Genomic DNA, 20,961 nt, shown 5'->3' on the forward strand with positions numbered 1-20,961 from the left:
TCAGTGTTGATTGTTGTCACCCAAAGCTTATTTATTTGTTTTTTTATTTAACCAGGATGTAATGAGAAAACTATTGAACGTTGTTTTTTTGAAACCTGAGGGCATGAAAGACCCAAATTTTTTGCTTAGGGTAGAGTGTATGAGGGGGAAAGATTCTGAGCATCTTACACAGGCACAGTGGATATGTTATAGAGTGTATTTTCTACCAAATGATTATAATGCATTTAGTTTAACTGAATCAAAATAACTTGATAATTCTATGATGTCATAGTAAACAAATATACATTCCATAATCAACTTACTTTCTTTTCCAGCACTGACATTAGTGTCTAGCACATAGTAGGTGCTTAATAAATATTTACTGAATAAAGTAAATGAAAGATAGCAGTGTGGAGTAATTCTGTGCAAAGAAGGGAAAGATTTACTCATCACTGCTCAGCTAAAAGCCTAACGCTAAACATTACAGAAAGTTGAATTATGAGCAGTGAGATTCTGGAGCTGGTAAGAAAGTTTAAATACATATATAGTAGTCTTATTATCTGGGCTTTAGGAGGATTTAAATATATATGCCATATGTAATATGCTATTTATTTTATATATCATATATAGGGAGTTTTTAAACTAATATATGAGCCCATAATCAGCTTATAGTGAGTATTAGTAAATTGTAGCTGCTCTCTTCCCAACCAATTCCTCACTGAACTTTTGAAAGCATTTACTATACATTTCCAGAGTGTATAGTAAATGCTGACCTGTCAGCTTCATTTTGAATGTTTAAGTATTCGTTTGTTCTTTTATTGTTTTTATGATGGCAGTTTGAATCCAACAGACTAAGAAGGCAAGATATTTGTGCAAAATATTAATATTTTCCCTTTCTTAGAATCCAAGTTTCTTTTCTTGCCACGGAACAGGAGAGAAAAAGCTGTGAACTAATAAGGTGACCAAGAGAGAAATCATGGGTCATAAAGTTTATCAACATAAATGCCCCAGGACAGAATTCCCCAAGAGGGCTCTAGTTTCAGGAATGCTGAAGTATTGATCCACTCAGGCCTCAGGACAGCTAGGCAGAACCTGGCCACCTGGGGTCCTCGAGCCTGCTGTCTCTCCTTTTGAATAGACCAATACATCTAGCCCAGTACAAATAATATTAGCATTTTCTCTGTGGTCCATAGAGTGGAAGTGGTACATGCCATTGAAAAAATGGTCTAGCTTAGTGGTTCTCAACCAGGGACAGTTTTGTCCCACTGGGGACATTTAGCAACGTCTAGAAACATTTTTAGTTTTCACAACTTGGGGGTGACATGCTACTGGCATCTAGTGGGTAGAAGCCAGGGACACTGCCAAATATCCTAAAATGCACATGGCAGCCCTCCACAAACAGGAACCCAGTGTACAATAGTAATGGTTATAAGGTCGAGAAACTCTGGTGTTACTTAATCAGAAAGGTTAGTGCAGGATTGGAATAAATGTATGATTAACCAGCCTTGCTTTGTTTTGGTCCTGAAGGTCTTAATCAGCTTCTCTGAGTTATATGCACTGTAGTAATCATGTTCAGGAAGAAAAAAGTACCAACCCCACACATCTCACACTGTATGCCTCAAAGGGACATTGACAAGTCCAAGAAATGAACGAGATTTTTAAAAATTTTATATTGAAATAATTTCAGGCATACAGAAAAGTTGAAAAAGTAATACATATAATTCATATGTATGTGTGTATACACAGACACACACACACACACACAAACACACACACACACACACAAACACACACACACACACACACACACCCCTCTTCAACCGTATTCCCCAAATGTAAATATGTTACCACATTTGCTTTCTCTATCTTGTCCTCTCTCTTTCTTTCTCTTTCATATCTATGTCTACATCTATATATCTATATGAGAAAGTAAGTTGCTTCATGGTACCCCCCTACCCCTAAATATTTCAGTGTGAAAATAAAAACATTCTCTTACATAATCACAGTGCAATGATCATAATCACAAATTTAATTTTGACTAGTCCACTAGTCTACAACACTAGTTTACAGAACTTATTTGATTTTATCACTAATGTCCTTTATAGCAAAAGAAAATAATTTTCTCTGGTCCAGGATTTAATCCAAGACCACACATTGCATTACTTGCCCTGTCTTTAGTCTCCTTTACTCTGGACTGGTTTCTTACTATTTCTTTGTCTTCCAAGTGCTTGACATTTGTCACGAGTATAGGCTAGTTATTTTGTAGAATCTCCCTAGTTTGGATTTTCTAGTGTGTACTCATGGTTAGATTCAGATTATGTATTTTTAGCAGAATTTCACACATGTCTTCCTCAGTACCTCATATCAGGAAGCACAGGATATCAATTTGTCCCATTATTGATAATTTTAGGCCGGGCTCAGTGGCTCACACCTGTAATCCTAGCACTCTGGGAGGCTGAGGCAGGAGGATTGCTTGAGCTCAGGAGTTCAAGACCAGCCTGAGCAAGAGCGAGACCCCATCTCTACTATAAATAGAAAGAAATTAGCCAAACAACTAAAAAATAGAAAAAATTAGCCAGGCATGGTGGCACGTGCCTGTAGTCCCAGCTACCTGGGAGGCTGAGGCAGGAGGATTGCTTGAGCCCGGGAGTTTGAGGTTGCTGTGAGCTAGGCTGATGCCATGGCACTCTAGCCCAGGCAAGAGAGTGAGACTCTGTCTCAAAAAAAAAAAAAAAAAGAAAGAAAAAAAAGGTAATTTTAACTTTGATCACTTGGTTAAAACGATATTGTCATGTTCCTTCACTGACAAGTAACCATTTTATTCTTTGTAATTGTTAAGTTATCTGGCTGTAATATTTTCTGACAGTGTAGAAATATTATGTTTTTCATCAAATTTCCACCGCCCAGTTTTAGTAAATCAATGAGATTTTCGTTTGGGTCCCTTTGTCATTTGTTGAAGACAGACATAAGGATGGCTCTGGGATATCCAAGAGATTTTGATAAATTTTCAAATCCTAATCCTCCAAAATAATCATGAGGTATAACAGTAAATAGTAAGCCACATAGGAAATGAGATTCCTTAATTTCTAGGCATACTTTCAATAAGTCATCTTTTGAGAAGGCCAGGGCTGTCTCCTAATTAAACACTGAGGGAGACTTTACAACCCACCAGATGGAGAGCTCTATTCCATTTGATAATGTTGGCAAAGGCTACAATCACCTGGGTTGATTTCTTATAGACAGGATTATCTTAACTTTGAAAAGATAAGCCCTAATGTATACTTTGAAAGGCAATTATGTCCCAGATAAGTCAAGAAAGAATGCATCTATTTTCTGCTTATGTTGTCTGTTTATGTTACCAATTCTGTATAATGTTTAATTCAGATGAATTCAGTAATTCTTTCTGAAGTCAACTATGTCATTCCCTAATCTAACAATACCACTGAAAAGTTCCTCTTTCTCATTTTAGAGACTTTATAGAGAAGCTTGGGACAAGGACAAGACTCAGATCCACATCATGCCTGATACACCTGACATTGTTCTGGCTAAAGCAAACTTAATCAACACAAGTGATGTAAGTTTCCAAATTCAGCGTGTGTTTTCAGAGTGCTCGCTTTAATTGCTTCCAAGACAGTGAAGTTGTTTGGAAGTTCTTTTAATTAATAAACTACATGTGACTTAGATTTCTTATTTAGTGGCCTTCAGATTGAACATCACAATGTTGGCACTCCGCATCTCAGGCAGAGTTGGAAGTCATATTCTCTGTTCCTTGCAGTCCATTATTGCACATATCGTCATAATGTAATGGTTTTTATCACTCTCCCCAATTGGACCAGGCACTCCTTTCAAGCAGAGACAATTCTGATTGAATCTGCAGTTGCTTACCCAGCATTGTGCCTGACATATAGCAGACACTCAATGAAATTTTGGATGAGTAAGCATACAAAACCATGCAGGAGAATTTCACTTTTATTTTTATTATCATCATAGCATAAACTCCTGAAACTTATAGATATAAAAATTAAACACTTTAAAAACAAATTCTAAACTCTAATAGAATGACTTTAACATTAAAGAATGTATTAATTAAAGTAAAATGCTACAAAGGACTAAATTATAAACACAAGTCCAAGATCAATAGGCGTTTTAAATAATCTGGTTTCTGGATAAAAGTGAATTTAAATTATATTCTCAATTATTTTATTGTGTCACAAATCTGAAGAAACAAATTATTTCACTTAAGCCTTTTATTCATTATTTAAATTTTCTTCAAAATACCTTGAATTTTAGAAATTATGAAGTACTATATATCTTACCTACAGATATGGATTCTATTTTGGCTGGCCCTATTTTGTGATACAGACACTATTTCACAATGCGTTGACTACGCGGAAGAGATAGCCCCTTAGGTGTGATTTTTCTCCACTAGAGGAATTAGATGGAAAAGCATTGCTTTTTTCTAACAAAAACTAACAAAACCTTCACTGTTACTTGGAAAACTGCACCTAAATAGTATTTCATTTCATTTCTCTGTCAGTTTAATCCTGCCTGATTCTCAAAAGAACAGTCATGCACCACATGACAACATTTTAGTCAACAACTGTCCATGTATACAACAGTGGTCTCATAAGATTATAATGCCGTATTTTTACTGTACCTTTTCTATGTTTAGATACACAAATACTTACCATTGTATTACAATTGCCTGCAGTATTCAGTGCAGTAACATGCTGTACAGGTTTGTAGCCTAGGAGCAATAGGCTATGGCACACAGCCTGGGTGTGTGGTAGACTATACCATCTAGGTTTGTGTAAGTACACTCTATTATGTTCACAGAATGACGAAATCACCTAAGGATGCATTTCTCAGAACACATCGTGGTCCTTAAGCAATGTATGACTGTATTCGGGAAGAGCTGACGTTTAATTTCAATCTGGGTAATTGAAGAGCTTTAAAGTTTAAAACAGGATCATTAGCAATCAATGGGCATAATTTCCAATTACATTTGAGTATTCTAGAGCACAGATACTCTTCTCATGGACTCTTAAAATATTTAGCATATTGAATTCATTATGCTGCATTTGTCTATGGAGAACAGTTTTTCCCAAAGTGATTTCTTCATGTCTTAACAGAAACTCTACCGAATGGGTTATGAGGAGCTGAAGAAAAAAGGTTACGATCTTCCTGTTGATGCCATACCAATCAAAGCAGCGAAAGCCTCCCGGGAAATCGCCAGCGAAGTAAGACTTTATCCCCTGTTGATATTGATTTGATTGTAATTTATCTCTTCAAAGCAGTCTCAATTTAATTTTAAATTGAACAAAATCTAAGGGGTAGCATTAAAACAGAGCAAAATGATGCTAGACACGCAGTGTGGAATGGGGATAAGATCAAGGATGCATTTATTATGTATGGAATTTGTAGCCGAATTTAGCCTTTAATCTTTCTTATCGAAAAACTCTCTAGGCTTAGTAGAATATTTAGAGTTAATGTGCTTTGTAACTTGCCATAAAGATGGCAACACAGGTTAATCTTGAAAGGAATAAGAGGCATTTTTTTTCTTTAGTACAAGTACAAAGAAGGCTTTCGAAAGCAGCTTGGCCACCACATTGGAGCCAGGGACATCAAAGACGATCCCAAGATGATGTGGTCCATGCACGTGGCCAAGATCCAGAGTGACAGGGAGTACAAGAAGGACTTTGAGAAGTGGAAGACCAAGTTCAGCAGCCCCGTGGACATGCTGGGGGTGGTGCTGGCCAAGAAGTGCCAGACCTTAGTCAGTGACGTGGACTACAAGAACTACCTACACCAGTGGACGTGCCTGCCCGACCAGAGCGACGTCATCCATGCCCGGCAGGCCTATGACCTCCAGAGTGATGTGAGTCTAAGGTTTTCCTTTGGCCAACAAAACATTATGTCTGCTTTCTTGAGTAGGACATTCCTCCTATAGCGAGGCAGTTGAGTTTACACAACTGAGCTCTGCTTCCCTGGACAAATGCCCAAGCTCTTGCTAGTCGCCCCAACATCTGGAGGCACCATAATTCCACAAAGAAAGAGCCAGCAAAACCCCCATTCCTTTGGTAGAGGTCTCTAGCCTGTTAATCTAGGCAATTGAGGAATTGAGTTGTTCTCTTTGTGCATCTGTTTAAAATGTTTTTCAAAATGTACTTCTTATTTGTATATTTTGTTGATTTATAATTCATACCAAAATTTAAAAAATTTCCCAATAATTCAAGTATTAAAATATATAATATACAATATAAACCTGTATTTCTTTAAGGATATATGCTTACATTTAGTGATTTCTCACTTGCAATTGCAGAATTTGTACAAGTCTGACCTTCAGTGGCTAAGAGGCATTGGCTGGTTGCCCAGTGGTTCTCTAGAGGACGAGAAAAACAAAAGAGCCTCCCAGATCTTGAGTGACCACATTTACCGTCAGCACCCAGATAAGTTCAAGTTTTCCAGCCTTATGGACTCCATACCGATGGTTTTGGCAAAAAACAATGCTATTACCATGAATCATGTAAGTCCTTTCTTTGAGGAGGGTATTAATTTTTTTTTTTTTGAAAACACTAAAATCTGTTTCTTGATGGGAATTATGGACAAATAGGAAAAAATTATGTTCCATTCTTTTGCTTGATATGAACGTGGTTTTAAGTAAGTGTTGTGCTTCTTACTGACAGGAGACATCTAGACCTGAAAGTGTCACAAATACCAACTCACAGAGCAGAATTTCTTTATTCTCAATAAGAATCAGACAACTTTCATGTGTCTATTCATTACCAGCCTGTTCTAGTCATATCTTTTTATTTCTCTTAGCGCCTCTATACAGAAGCTTGGGATAAAGATAAAACCACGATTCACATTATGCCAGACACCCCTGAAGTTGTACTAGCTAAACAAAACCAAATAAATTACAGTGAGGTAAGCAATATTCATGAATATTCATGGTGCAGGATATATTTTCTTTACAATGCACTTTATAAATCCAATTTATGATTGTTTATGTCTATTTTAGAAATTATATAAACTTGGCCTAGAAGAAGCCAGGAAGAAAGGCTGTGATATACGGCTAGATGCTATTCCTATCAAGGCAGCCAAGGCCTCCAGAGACATTGCCAGTGAGGTAAGTACACCCAGAAAGTTCTTTGCCTTAGCACTGGCCTAAGATTTTCTTTCTCTCCTTGATTTATAGTGGAGCAAGTAAGCTATGAGGGTAAAGCTGTTGCTAGCAGTTTATTTTTTCAGTAAATGGTTTAAAGTAATGATGATGAAATTCCCAGCACAAAGGCCAAATTCTAGCTATGACTGAGTCCACAGCGACATGCATTTCAAAATGTCCCTTTGCTGCTGAACAAAGCATTGGATACTTGGTTATAGTTCAGATAATTTTTTAGGCTTTTCCAATGATGTATTTCATTTTTTATATTTTGATAGATTTAGAGGTACAAGTGATTTTTAATTACATAGATTAATTGTGTAGTGGTAGTGTTTGGGTTTCAGTACACCTGTCACCTGAATAGTGTTTATTATACCTGATACGTATTAATAGTTTTTCTTCTCTCAGCCCCCACCCACCCATTCCCTCTGGTATATTTCTTATATACAGTCAGACTCATTGCAGGGTTCCTTCAAAACCCAACTTATGCTCTATAAACCAAGGAATCTACAACGGCTGTGTGAATAGGAACATTATTCAAAGTTCAACCATCTATGTGGATCGTATTTGTCTCTGTATCCAGTGATTGGCTGTGGATATTTGCTTTCTTTAAAAGATGGATTTGCTCACATTTCTAAAAATGTTTATTCTTCCATTTCTTTTGTCCATAAGTCAAAAATATATTTTCCTTTATTTGCAAAATATGTAAATTAATCATTATAATTTAAAAATAAATATTTGATAATCAGAAAAGGATGAAATATATTAATGGACACTCATTAAATGAAATACCTGCTGCCATTATAAATCACATTTATGAAGAATATTTGACACAGAGAAATGCTTATACAATAACTGAAAAGAGCAGGCACGAACCCATATGTAGTATGACTCTTAATTTTATTGTTCCCCCACACATATACCACAAAAAATTAACTCTGAGTGGCAGAATCACATCTTAATTTTTATTTTCTTTTTGGGTAACTATTGTACATTTCTTTTATTAATAAATTTGTAGCTGTCAGAGTTGTCGCAGTTTCTCCCATTCTAATGGTTACTTTTAAATCTTAATTTTTATTTTCTTGTTACTGAAAGTTCGAACATGTGACTATCAGTCTTTTCCTTCTTCTAGTTCAAGTACAAAGAAGGTTATCGTAAGCAGCTTGGCCACCACATTGGGGCCCGAGCCATCCATGATGACCCCAAGATGATGTGGTCCATGCACGTGGCCAAGATCCAGAGTGACAGGGAGTACAAGAAGGACTTTGAGAAGTGGAAGACCAAGTTCAGCAGCCCGTGGACATGCTGGGGGTGGTGCTGGCCAAGAAGTGCCAGACCTTAGTCAGTGACGTGGACTACAAGAACTACCTGCACCAGTGGACGTGCCTGCCGGACCAGAGCGACGTCATCCATGCTCGGCAGGCCTATGACCTCCAGAGCGATGTGAGTACTGAGGATCATAAACACATGCAAAGCTGGGAAGTCAGTGAATTAACTCCCTTTGCAGGAGATAGCAATAGGCAGCACCAAGCCCACCAGCCCCTGTAAGAGGAGAACATCATGCCTTCCTTTTTTAGGAGAGTTAATCTTTTAACCCTCCAGACCAAAATGTAATATTGTCTAATACTCTGCCTGTCCACCAGACTGTATTTTAGAGAGTGCTTTTACTTTCATACCCTTCAGTTGACAATGCATTTCCAATACAGGAATAAATATTTATTATTTGTGTCAACAGAATATGTACAAGTCAGATCTCCAGTGGCTGAGAGGCATCGGCTGGGTGCCCATTGGCTCTTTGGATGTGGAAAAATGCAAAAGGGCAACTGAAATTTTGAGTGATAAAATCTATCGCCAGCCACCAGACCAATTCAAATTTACCAGCGTGACTGATTCTCTGGAACAAGTGTTGGCCAAGAATAATGCCATCACTATGAACAAGGTGAGGCTTCAAAATTCAGAGAATCAAGATGGGGCACCTGAACTAAATCAATGAAAAAGACATTATTGAGAAAAGAGAGCACTGAACAACAAAAGGCATCTATCATCTGTCTATCTATCTATCATCTACTTGATATATGTCATTTATATTCTGATATTTACTGCAGTTATTGTTTCATGGTTTTGATATAATGGCATATTTTTATAGAAAAATAGTCTTTGCATAAAAGATGCTTATTCTCACTTTCCTTTTAATTAACATACATTTCAGATTATCAAAAGACCCTTATAAATATCTGTTCCACTGTAAACTAATTACTTAAAGATGTATATAAAATACATAATGTGTATAAAATCATCATTTGTGGCCGGGTATGGAGGCTCATGTCTGTAATCCTAGCACTCTGGGATCTGAGTGCTAGGAGCTGAAGGGGGAGGATCATTTGAGTTCAGGAGTTTGAGACCAGCCTGAGTAGGAGCGAGACCCCATCTGTACTAAAAACAGAAAAAATTAGCTGGGCATGTTGGCATGCTCCTGTAGTCCCAGCTACTCGGGAGGCTAAGGCAGGAGGATGGCTTGAGCCCAGGAGTTTGAGGCTGCTGTGAGCTAGGCTGATGTCATGGTACACTAGCCTGGGCAACAGAGTGAGACTCTGTTTCAAAGAAAAAAAAAAAATCACCATTTTTTTTTTATTATAAAGTTTTTATGACTCTGAAATTCCTATTAATTATACATGGAATATTTTTTCTGATGAATGTATGTGTTTTCTCTGATAGCGTTTATACACAGAAGCCTGGGACAAAGACAAGACTCAGGTCCACATAATGCCAGACACACCAGAAATTATGCTGGCAAGAATGAACAAAATCAACTACAGTGAGGTGAGAGCGGATGCTAATTCTTTGACATTTGCATGTATTTCTTATTTCAATTGATCTATTCTATAGTTATATAATACCGAACAACAGCTTTATAAAGAATCTTTTTTTCTGGCTTCATGTGAATAACAACTCTTGCATTTCTTATAAATGTGAAACTTTAAGTAATATGAATAATCACTTAGGAAGTACAAATTACAAGAACTAATGATTTAAGCAGTAACCATAAAATTATGTAGACCATTTTATTTTATTAATTTTTGAAGTTAGGAAATTTGCAATAGACCAAATATACATGTATCTTCCCTTTATGCTAAAGCATAGCTATAGTAAACATTTTCTATATATGATATAATATGATATAATTTGATATGATATAATTTGTTCCTAAATTATAGTTTAGGGACAAAATTTAAGATTTTTAGTGTATAAGATTAAAGTCAAGGACTGAAATGACAGTACCACCAAGTAACACTGAGAGAGAGTGAGAGAGAGACTCCTGTTCAGGGCATATGGGAGCAAGCTCATTTCCTTTTCACTGTCAGTGAGCGGAGGGCCACGTGCCCTCATCCCAGACTCACAGATGCTTAGGCAGAGAGGTCAGCCTTGCTCGAGTACAGAAATTCGCCTCCCACATGCAACAGGTTGCTGAACTGCCTTTGCTTAAGGGGTCTCAGTGACGAGGAGTTTATCTCATAGATCAGTCCATTTGTTATGGAAAATTTATTAGAAAGGGCTTCCGGCGTATTGAGTCACACTTCTCTCTGCAAATCCACTTAGCCCTCTGAAGCTGCGCAGAACAGATCTGTGCCCACCCCAGAGAAGGAGCCTTCTCTGCCACCTGCACCCCAGTTCTCTTTCTAATCCACGTTCCTGGGCCTTCCTCACATGACATCCCTGGTAAAATGTGACTCTCAGAACTGAACAAAATACTGTGAGTGAGGACTGACTGGTGTAGAATATAGTCGATTATCATATTTTCTCTTCTGGACATTTGACCTCCATTTCTGCACCCTGTGCTTCCCGGGCTCGTTGGCAGCTGTCACTGCTGGTGCACACAGAACTTGGGATGAACTGAAACTCTAAGATATTTTATGTAGGCTAAAGCTACATTTCCTTTATCCTGCATTTATGCATCTGGTTGTTTATCTCAGTTCAAAGATTGACGTTTACCTCTATGCAATTTCTTCTTCTTAGACTGAGCCTGTGGAGAATCTAAGATTCTGCCCGCAGATGTATTAGTTATTTCAGCCTGCTTTGTGCCACCAGCAAGGAAAATATTGTTTCTTTGGCAGCATAGATCAACAGACTATCGCTCTTCTGCGGAATATCATTTAGAGAATTTAGATAAGATTGCCACCATCTTAAGTAATTTCATTTTTGGAGTGATACTGTAATTTTAGTGCTTGTATATATAGTTCTCAATTGTCACCAAAAACTAAAAACATCAAGTCCTACTGTCAAATCAGAAAGGATTGAATTTTGAGCTAAACCTGTAGTATAGGTCCTGTGTTGTTACAAGAAAGCATGTGTTGTATGTGCAGAAATTTCAGGAAACAAAGAGGTCCTGTATCTAGCCACTCAGCATTTCTGGAATTCTCAATTCTGTCTCTGTGGAAAAGCTCAGAGACACTATAGTGTGGCTGCTAGTTCGAGGAGGCCCAGGCGCCCCCTCCTGTCCCCTGCAGACTGCACTGCACCCACCCTGACCACGACATGCCCAACGGCACTCCCCTCTGGTGTGGAAAAGAAGAGAACTTTTGTGTTGGTTTCCTATTTTCTGTAGAATTAAGCACCAACTTCTTATCTTAGAATCAGGTGTTCAAGGTCCAACTCCAGACTCTCCTCAGTCCTCTCCTGCCACGTGTCCCCGAGGCCTCACCCCACTTCCTCCAATACCCTTGTGCTTCCATCGCCCTGTGCCTTGATTCGTGTGATTTCCTCTGCTCTAGACATCTATTGAAACCCTTTCATCACTCAAGGTCCAACTCAAAGGTCACCCCATCTGCAAGAACTTCCCTGATTTTCTAGTCAGAGTAAATCACTCCTTCCTGGAGCTCTTCCTTAATAATGTGGTTTGACTTGTCAGCAGTCAGTTCCACAGGTTTTCAGTCTTTCCGTCGGTTCTCCCAGGAACCTTAAGTTGAAAGAGGTGTCAACTTCATCACAGACCATAGTCAGTGCAGAAAAAACGTGAACCGAATTCATTGCCGTGGTCAACAGTTAGTCAAGTCTTTCCCTTCTATCCACATTTTGCCACCTTAGGCCTGTGAGTTTCAGCTTAATTTTCCCAGTAATTTTCAAACCTGATTCATTGTTTTAACTAAAAACTTTAAAACATATTTAATATGTATATCTAGTTAATTCGACATAAGCTTTAAAGTAAAAAATAAAGGTGCAGTGGTCTCCAGAGGCATCATTTTTAAGTCTTCACTTCAGCAAACATGCAGAAGGCTTAGAACTTTTGAAAGTAAGATTATTGTAGGCATTATCTCTGGAGAACTTAGTGAATTATTTCAGTCCTCATTCAGTTTTTGGATATGAATGTCAACACCTAATTGATTTTATTTTTTGCCCCAATTTAGAGTCTTTACAAACTTGCCAACGAAGAAGCAAAGAAAAAAGGCTACGACTTGCGAAGCGATGCTATCCCGATAGTGGCGGCCAAGGCCTCCAGGGACATCATCAGTGATGTGAGTTGTCAATTCTCTTCTGAGTATGTGATCAGTCTGATGTGACATTTTCACCAAACTAAATCTTGAAAAAGAACTTTCCTGGACCTTTGAATATATATCCTGATGTATTTGTGTAGGAATTTTCAAAAGCCTAGTTTTGGGGAAGATGAAAATTTGTTGCTTATAAAAGGGGTTTGTGGGCCGGGCGCGGTGGCTCACGCCTGTAATCCTAGCACTCTGGGAGGCCGAGGCGGGTGGATTGTTTGAGCTCAGGAGTTTGAAACCAGCCTGAGCAAGAGCGAGACCCCGTCTCTACCAAAAATAGAAAGAAATTAATTGGACAACTAAAAATATATAGAAAAAATTAGCCGGGCAGGTGGCACATGCCTGTAGTCCCAGCTACTCGGGAGGCTGAGGCAGAAGGATTGCTTGAGCCCAGGAGTTTGAGGTTGCTGTGAGCCAGGCTGACGCCACGGCACTCACTCTAGCCTGGGCAACAAAAGCGAGACTCTGTCTCAAAAAAAATAAATAAATAAATAAAAAATAAAAGGGGTTTGTAACCTGTAAGATACAGTGTCTTTGGTGAAAACTGATCCACTGAGAATAGAGAAAGATTCATTCATGTGTAAACTATTAGAGGGTAGCTGCAGGCCTGGAGATGCTAATATAATATATAATATATATATATAAATAATATATATTGTTATGCTTATAGAAAGTGTAACTCATAAACTTAAGTTCTCCCGATAAGAATCAAGACCCGGCTTTGTGTAGCATTTTAATATACAATATTTAAAAGTGCGTATGACACTTGCTATTACAATTCAACCTTGCAAGATTATGAAAAGACAGTAGCTGATCAGTGCCAAAGGTGGCTGCTGACCCAAGCTCACGCCCTTAACAATAGCTCCTGGCCATGTAGCACATACCTCCCAGAGTAAAACTAACATCCTTTACCCATCTTTAAGTGATTCCTGAGGAACAGATTACTGCTGTAAAAATCAAGGCCCACTATTCAAGATTATAATAATATGTAATATGCTGTCCTTTATATTGGAATATCATGTTAGTGACTCACTTTAGTTTACGTATATTGGACCCTCCCAACAAATGGATTTATGCCAATAATAATAAATAATGAAATAATAATATCCAAGAAGTATTGACAACTCTGTGCTAAGAGCTTTACATGCATTATCTCCTTTATTCTTCATAATTACCCTGAGATGTAGATTTCATCATTATCCCCATTTTGTAGATTATTTAAGCAACTTGCCTAAATCAAACTCTTAGTGGGTGGTAGAGTTGAGACTCCAGACAACCTCATTCCTTTACACTGTACCATATTGCCTCCTGCTGATTCACCTATACTTTCTCAGTCAGTTGCCTTTGAGACTAGAAGCATGTATTTTGGATAATTGGCTTAGATTCCAGAATCAAGTCATTGAACATGAATAATAAAAATGTTATTGTCCCATGTGAGACTAGAACCCATGACCTTATTAGGAGCATGCTCTGACCAGTTGGGATGCTACATAAGCTTTACTAGCATAATGAGTTTTCAAAATTGTGCTGAAAATTTGCCACTGCCACTGAATGCATGAATCCAATATGAAATAATAAATTATCCTTTGTTGCTACTACAGGTAGTTCTTGACCTAGAGTACATCATGCTTGCAGGAGCCAGTCACTCACTTTACTGCTTATTAAATACACAATACCAGCAAATGCAGCCCTTTCCTGACATGCTTTTATATACAGGATCCAATTCTCCAGCTTCCCTGGTTCAAATGGCCTCTCCCTGACTCCAACAGGTTACCTTTCCCAAGCAGGGTGGTGTGTGCTTAGTTTCCAGAATTATTCTTTATCACCAGGCTAGAGGTGATTTTGCATTATACTATAGTTATATGAATTTTATCTATTTTACTACCTTGACAGGCTTCCAGAAAAAAGGCCAGGCTACCAGCTTGAGTTGGTCCTTACTAACAAAAGTCAAGTAACTATAATATAAGCAAGATGATTTTTGTATAGACTTGTGGACTCTAAGAGTTTGTATTAAAAACCTGATGTGTGCATTTTCATTTCAGTACAAATATAAAGATGGTTACCGCAAGCAGCTTGGCCACCACATTGGAGCTAGGAACATTCACGATGACCCCAAGATGATGTGGTCCATGCACGTGGCCAAGATCCAGAGTGACAGGGAGTACAAGAAGGACTTTGAGAAGTGGAAGACCAAGTTCAGCAGCCCAGTGGACATGCTGGGGGTGGTGCTGGCCAAGAAGTGCCAGACCTTAGTCAGTGACGTGGACTACAAGAACTACCTGCACCAGTGGACGTGCCTGCCCGACCAGAGCGACGTCATCCACGCCCGGCGGGCCTATGACCTCCAGAGTGATGTGAGTGTAGCATCTATAAAGGAGCTGTGTGTAGAAACGATTTAAACTACGTGAAAGTTATCTTTTACATGCAATCTATTGACCTACCCAAGTTAAGATTTACTGACCAGCGAATGAGAGTTGAATCAGAGCACAGTTTTACTGCTTTGTTATGAATACATCGATAGGCTTCATAAGGAAGTAAAATTTACAAGGTGGGCTTGATCTTATTAAAACAAAACTGGAATTAAGTAATGTTAGAATTCAGCGTCCACTAGAGGGAGATATTTTCTTGTAATCTTTTAAGGAAAAAAGACACATTTTTATTTTAAAAAGAAATTACTTTGGAATTTGTTTTTGGTTTCCTTACAAAACAAGTGAGGTTATAATTATTAGAATGCTAATGCCTACTACAACGCTGAATGTTATTCTTATGAAATTAAAGGAGTTGCTGTGTCCATAAGCTGGTGGGTTGTTTCACAGGTGCTTCTCCTCTTCCTGTGGCTTTCTTTATGGAGGGGCCACATGGAACCTAGTACCTACTGGAAGCAGACGCACTGTCTCAAATCTGGGTGTGAGAAGCACATTTCCTGCATGATACATTTTATAAATATTTGAAGGAATTAAAGCATTAGAGAGCTTTGGAGAATAAAACTAATTCATAATAATTATACGTTAATCAGCTGTTCCTAGAAACTTACAGCCCACCTGAGAAAACTCCCACGTCTGTTCTGTAGCTTTCAACATACAGAACTCTGTGTTTTGCAATTATCTCCAAAAAGAAAGGCTCTGGCCTGCACATCAAAAGGAGTTTAAAAGGGTTGATGTCACCCATAGAGTAACAGCATTGACAGACTGCTTGCCATCTGTCTATTTGTTGGGTACCTTCTCTAGATTGCCTTCCTCACTCTGCGGTATGGCCCTCGTAAAGTGGGAAGTATTTGAAAGTTAAAAAACATTCTGAAGGTATGAAGTGTTATTGTTTTCATTCTTGCTATTGTTATTTAGGGGCAATAACTAGTCAGCACAGGATATTCCAACAGGCTTTTTGTCTAGACTGCAAAATACCTAGCTGCTGTTACAGGTGAAATCCTTCTGACAAGCTGAGCAAAGGTCCAATACCATGGTTGTGAAGTAGTTATGAATACTTAATGGATACATAAAAATCTTTAGCCAAAAAATATGAATTAAAGTGAGAATAAAGACATAGCAAGGTGATTCTGTAAAGCAGTCTGTGCTTCCATCCTGAGAACTTGCTGGGGAGGGGACTGGGGCCCTGGACAGATGAAATGATCATCTACTGCCCTGAATCGTGGACAGAGTTACAGCTGTTGAGGGTCCACCTTGGGCCTTCAGAGGTTCTACATCATTGTTACATTTTAATTTCTCTTTTTTTTTTTAAATAAAAAGAGCATTACAGATACCTTGAAATATATGAAAAAAAATGGAATGCAATAATAATCCAACATTATCCAACCACTAGAAAAGCCCACTCCTAGTCCTATAATTTATCTACCCACGTTGTTTCATATGCTACTTTTTAATTTAAAATGCTATTAATGATATTTCTATATGTCATCAATATTCTTTAAAAATTAGGCTTTTAATAGCTACAAAGTGTTTCATCTGGCTCGGCCTGCAGTTGAGTTACTGATAGCCTGTTGTTGGACGTGTGTGTGGTCTCTCTGACTCTGAGTTTGCATTCTTCTGCACATGCACTTTGTAATTATGATAATATTCACTCAACCAACTGACAGAAGATATCAGTTGAGATCATTCCTCTCCTAAGAACCTGGAATATTTGATAACTTTTTATATGGCTAGGAGACATTTCTGGGTCCTTTTTGAACATAGTTCCTCGTTTAGTCTGCCTAATACAGTGAGCTTGTTTTCTATAAAAAGAAAATAGAATTGCACTTTATTATGGATTCCATTTGCATCTTTACCCTAAATATTTTCATCTTGATGAAGAGTTTCTGCCTTTCTCCTCTTCTCAGAATATTTACAAGTCTGATCTTCAGTGGTTGAGAGGCATCGGCTGGGTCCCCATTGGGTCCGTGGATGAGGTCAAGTGCAAGAGAGCTGCAGAAATCCTGAGCGATACCCTCTACCGCCAGCCTCCAGACAAACTGAAATTTACTAGTGTAACTGATTCCCTGGAACAGGTGCTGGCCAAGAACAATGCCATCACCATGAACAAGGTGAGCCTCAGCAGCCTCAAGCTTTTCCAAGATGCCGGAAGATATTATATTTTAACGACTGGTGGAGTCAAAATTATCCATAAAGACGTGGGGTCACATTTACCTTTTAAATTACATATTTGAAATCCTCTAAATAATTTCTATTATTCTCAGTTTCAATCTTGATAACTAGCAATAAGACTTAAACTTCCAATAGCATCCCTTACATCCAACTCTGGCTTACTTTTCCTAATTAGGTCAATATTAACCTTATTTTATTAAATAATTTGACTTTTTGTAATTCCGATTCCAAATGCCTTTTGATCAACATCTTATCTTCTTTTATAGCGTTTATACACAGAGGCCTGGGACAAAGACAAGACTCAGGTTCATATAATGCCTGATACGCCAGAGATTACATTGGCAAGGCAGAACAAAATCAACTACAGCGAGGTAGGGGCAAAACTCTGTGGTGCTTAGTTACTTTGTTGTTGTTATTTGTTTTTCTGTACTTAGTTGTGTGGAGATTCTTGGGCCTCAGCTTGTCATGGTGGATGTAGCTTTTTCATATGAACACTCAGCCCATCCAACTTTTCATCGCCAGGTTGAATATCATATTTTATAGGATTCCACAAGCAAACTGAAGTTACACCGTCCTTTCAGTTTGTGGCCATTTGCAGTGTGAGTCAGTGGGACTGGGTAGTATTTTTGGCATTTCCAAGGGGTAGGATTGTCAGATATATTATTTGTTGATTATCTGAAATTCAGGTTCAACTGGGTATGCTATATTTTTATTTGCTATATCTGTTACCTTTACTAAGGAGGCCTGTAGCAGTGTATACCTCTTCCCCACCTGGGTCCTGAATAAAATGAAGAAATAAAAGAAAGGAGTAGAAATAGAAGTCAAAATGTCACATTTGTTTTTTTACTTCTAAAGTTAGGTTAAAGGACACATTTGTATGACAGCCAGATGAGGCTGCTAACTGAACATCAGAATTAGGTTCCCCACCCAGGCCCAGGCTGCTCTGGACCAGCTGACCAGCCCACCCCCTCGGTGGAGAGGCCCTGGTTAGGGTGCAAAGAAACTGAGGCGGGCAGGAGGCTGGATCCTACAGGGGAGAGGGGAAGAACTGGGCAGAGTATGCCCACCAATCCTATCCCTGCCAATTAGGTAGTCAGTAAATCACCGGACCCTTCCAGGGCAGGAATAAAGGGACAGAGAAAGGTCACAGTCAAAATAATTGAGCTTCTTTTATAGAAAGAAAACCTGAGGTGTGGGGAAGAACTGCTCTCCATCAGCGACATTGATTGCTGATTTTTAAAAAAGTAAAACGTAATTTTATGGACACATGTTATACAATAAAACCAGAATTTAGAATCTTAAAGTTGTGATTATAGTGAAGTTAACTATATTTTAAGTTACACTTTATTATTTATTTTTTAAATATTATAAAATGTTACATGATTGTCATAAAATTTTTAAGTCATAAAAAAGAATAAAAGTGTATATGTATTTCTCCATATAAATGAATAATAATATCAAAGATGCTGTTCTGTCATTTTTTTCATTTAGCAGCATGTATGGATTGATGCTTTGTTCATCAATGTGTATTACTAGGTTATGTTAATCCATGTCGATGTGTATATCATGTTACCCTATGTGTGACATTCATCTATACTGACATATAATAGATTAATGTATCCATTTATGTTAATATTCATTGATATATCTCATTTGTTTCTAATGCTATGCAGTATTTTTTGATAGGATATAATTTATTTGCTTTCCACTATTGCCAGAAACTTAGATTGTTTCCAGTTTCTATCCTTTTTTAAATTATATGGTGTACATCTCTTGATAATCTCCAACACTGTCAAAATTTTTGATTTAATTCTTTGACTTTCTTCTCATAGACCCTGTACAAACTCGCCAATGAAGAAGCAAAGAAGAAAGGCTACGACCTGCGAAGCGATGCCATCCCCATCGTGGCGGCCAAGGCCTCCAGGGACATCATCAGTGATGTGAGTAGCAACACTCCAGATATTTACATGGGCAGATGGGGTGAGGGGGCAAAATGATTATCACAATGGGACGATGCATCCAGGTGCCAGTTAGAGCACGTTTCCTGACTTTTTTTTCTATATCAAAGAAATATTTTCATTTGAAAAACCTCATATTTTTTAACTCTAAAAGACTTTAGCATTCAGGTCCCATAGGGGAGAGGGTGTCCTAAACTTCAGTATAGAATTCAGTTTGATTCTACAGGTTTTTATATCTACAATTATGAGAAATTCATCTCCATATTTTGAACATGGAGCCTCACAGAAATAAAAAAATGCCAGAAGAGCTTTTAAAAAAATAACTTGGTTACGGGTATCATTTCAGCATCAGATATAGAGCTGGTATAGCCAAGTCTAGGAAAATCTACTTTTCCTCAAGCCTGCTCGGTATTTTTGCCAATTCTTTCTTTGAAAAGTTACCTTAAATACTTCCTTTTGAGTTCTTTAAAAATGAAAATAGAAAGACAAAGACAAACAACCAAAAACAATACATTGGTGAGCTTGGTGGTCTCTTGAGAGAAGTGGGTCCTTTCGTGAAGAAGTCAGACTTCTGTAAACATATGTCAAGATTTGTATGCTGTTGTTGCCTAAAGTAGAGAGAAAACATCCAGAGTCAGCCCTGACCATCACCACCAACAAAATGCTTTTTCGTAGGTGTAGAGTCCATTTTCCCACTTGAGGAATCCCAAACAAACCTTAGCCAAATTTGATATCCAACAGAGCAGGGCTTGCGGGGTGGAAACATAATCCAACTCATTTCAGGGAGTCAAGTGACCCAGTGAAGGTCAGCAGAGCCAGATTTGGGGTGGGGGATAATGGGTGGTTTGGTCGGGGGTGAAATGGTATCTGTGGACTCAGGAATAGCATTCTCAAAATCATATGTAAGATTTCTGGGTTAGGGATCTCACTAGCCCAAGATGAAGAAAAGGCAGTATATAATACTGATTGATCTTCGGAAAAGGGTTGCTTCCTTTATTTCCAGAAACTTAAAGTCTGCAAACCACCGGACTTTGTAGTTTGGCCTATCTTCCCATTAGACTATGCCCATTAGACTGTTGCTATTAGATCTTTAGACTTTCCATTAGACTACTTCCCAGCAGACTACAGCTGTGAAGTCTAATTAGAGTTTAGGATGAGGACATAAACTGATATTCAGATGATTCCATTTCTCTGCAAGAATTAGCAATTTTCAAATAAAGTTTTCAATTAATGAAACTTTTAACTCTTTCTACTCATTTTTATTTCTGAAATGAACTTTCTATTTTCAGTACAAATACAAAGATGGTTACCGTAAGCAGCTTGGCCACCACATTGGAGCCAGGGACATCAAAGATGATCCCAAGATGATGTGGTCCATACACGTGGCCAAGATCCAGAGTGACAGGGAGTACAAGAAGGACTTTGAGAAGTGGAAGACCAAGTTCAGCAGCCCAGTGGACATGCTGGGGGTGGTGCTGGCCAAGAAGTGCCAGACCTTAGTCAGTGACGTGGACTACAGGAACTACCTGCACCAGTGGACGTGCCTGCCCGACCAGAACGACGTCATCCATGCCCGGCAGGCCTATGACCTCCAGAGCGATGTGAGTACTTGAGGTCCATGGAAACTATGCTCATGACCATAATACATAGACAATGGTCTAGGATTACATAAAACCCTCTGAAGGGATGAGATTTCTTCTCTCTGGCTCCTCATTTTTTAGGCCCCCTGC

The 20,961-nt window shown here is 38.4% G+C and overlaps 1 protein-coding gene across 1 annotated transcript in view; it reads left to right on the forward strand.

Moving 5' to 3' along the window:
- NEB (nebulin) overlaps positions 1 to 20,961 on the forward strand; it is a 207,647-nt gene that overhangs the window by 71,285 nt on the left and 115,401 nt on the right. The window contains 14 exon segments of the mRNA XM_012659396.1: positions 3,449 to 3,553; positions 5,112 to 5,219; positions 5,546 to 5,857; positions 6,302 to 6,505; positions 6,802 to 6,906; positions 7,001 to 7,108; positions 8,274 to 8,430; positions 8,433 to 8,584; positions 8,877 to 9,080; positions 9,857 to 9,961; positions 12,544 to 12,651; positions 14,721 to 15,032; positions 17,009 to 17,212; positions 17,540 to 17,644. Coding sequence (XP_012514850.1) covers positions 3,449 to 3,553; positions 5,112 to 5,219; positions 5,546 to 5,857; positions 6,302 to 6,505; positions 6,802 to 6,906; positions 7,001 to 7,108; positions 8,274 to 8,430; positions 8,433 to 8,584; positions 8,877 to 9,080; positions 9,857 to 9,961; positions 12,544 to 12,651; positions 14,721 to 15,032; positions 17,009 to 17,212; positions 17,540 to 17,644 — 2,289 coding nt within the window.

The sequence above is a fragment of the Propithecus coquereli genome, unplaced genomic scaffold (assembly GCF_000956105.1).
Source record: "Propithecus coquereli isolate 6110/MARCELLA unplaced genomic scaffold, Pcoq_1.0 Scaffold118, whole genome shotgun sequence".
Taxonomy (NCBI): Eukaryota; Metazoa; Chordata; class Mammalia; order Primates; family Indriidae; genus Propithecus; species Propithecus coquereli.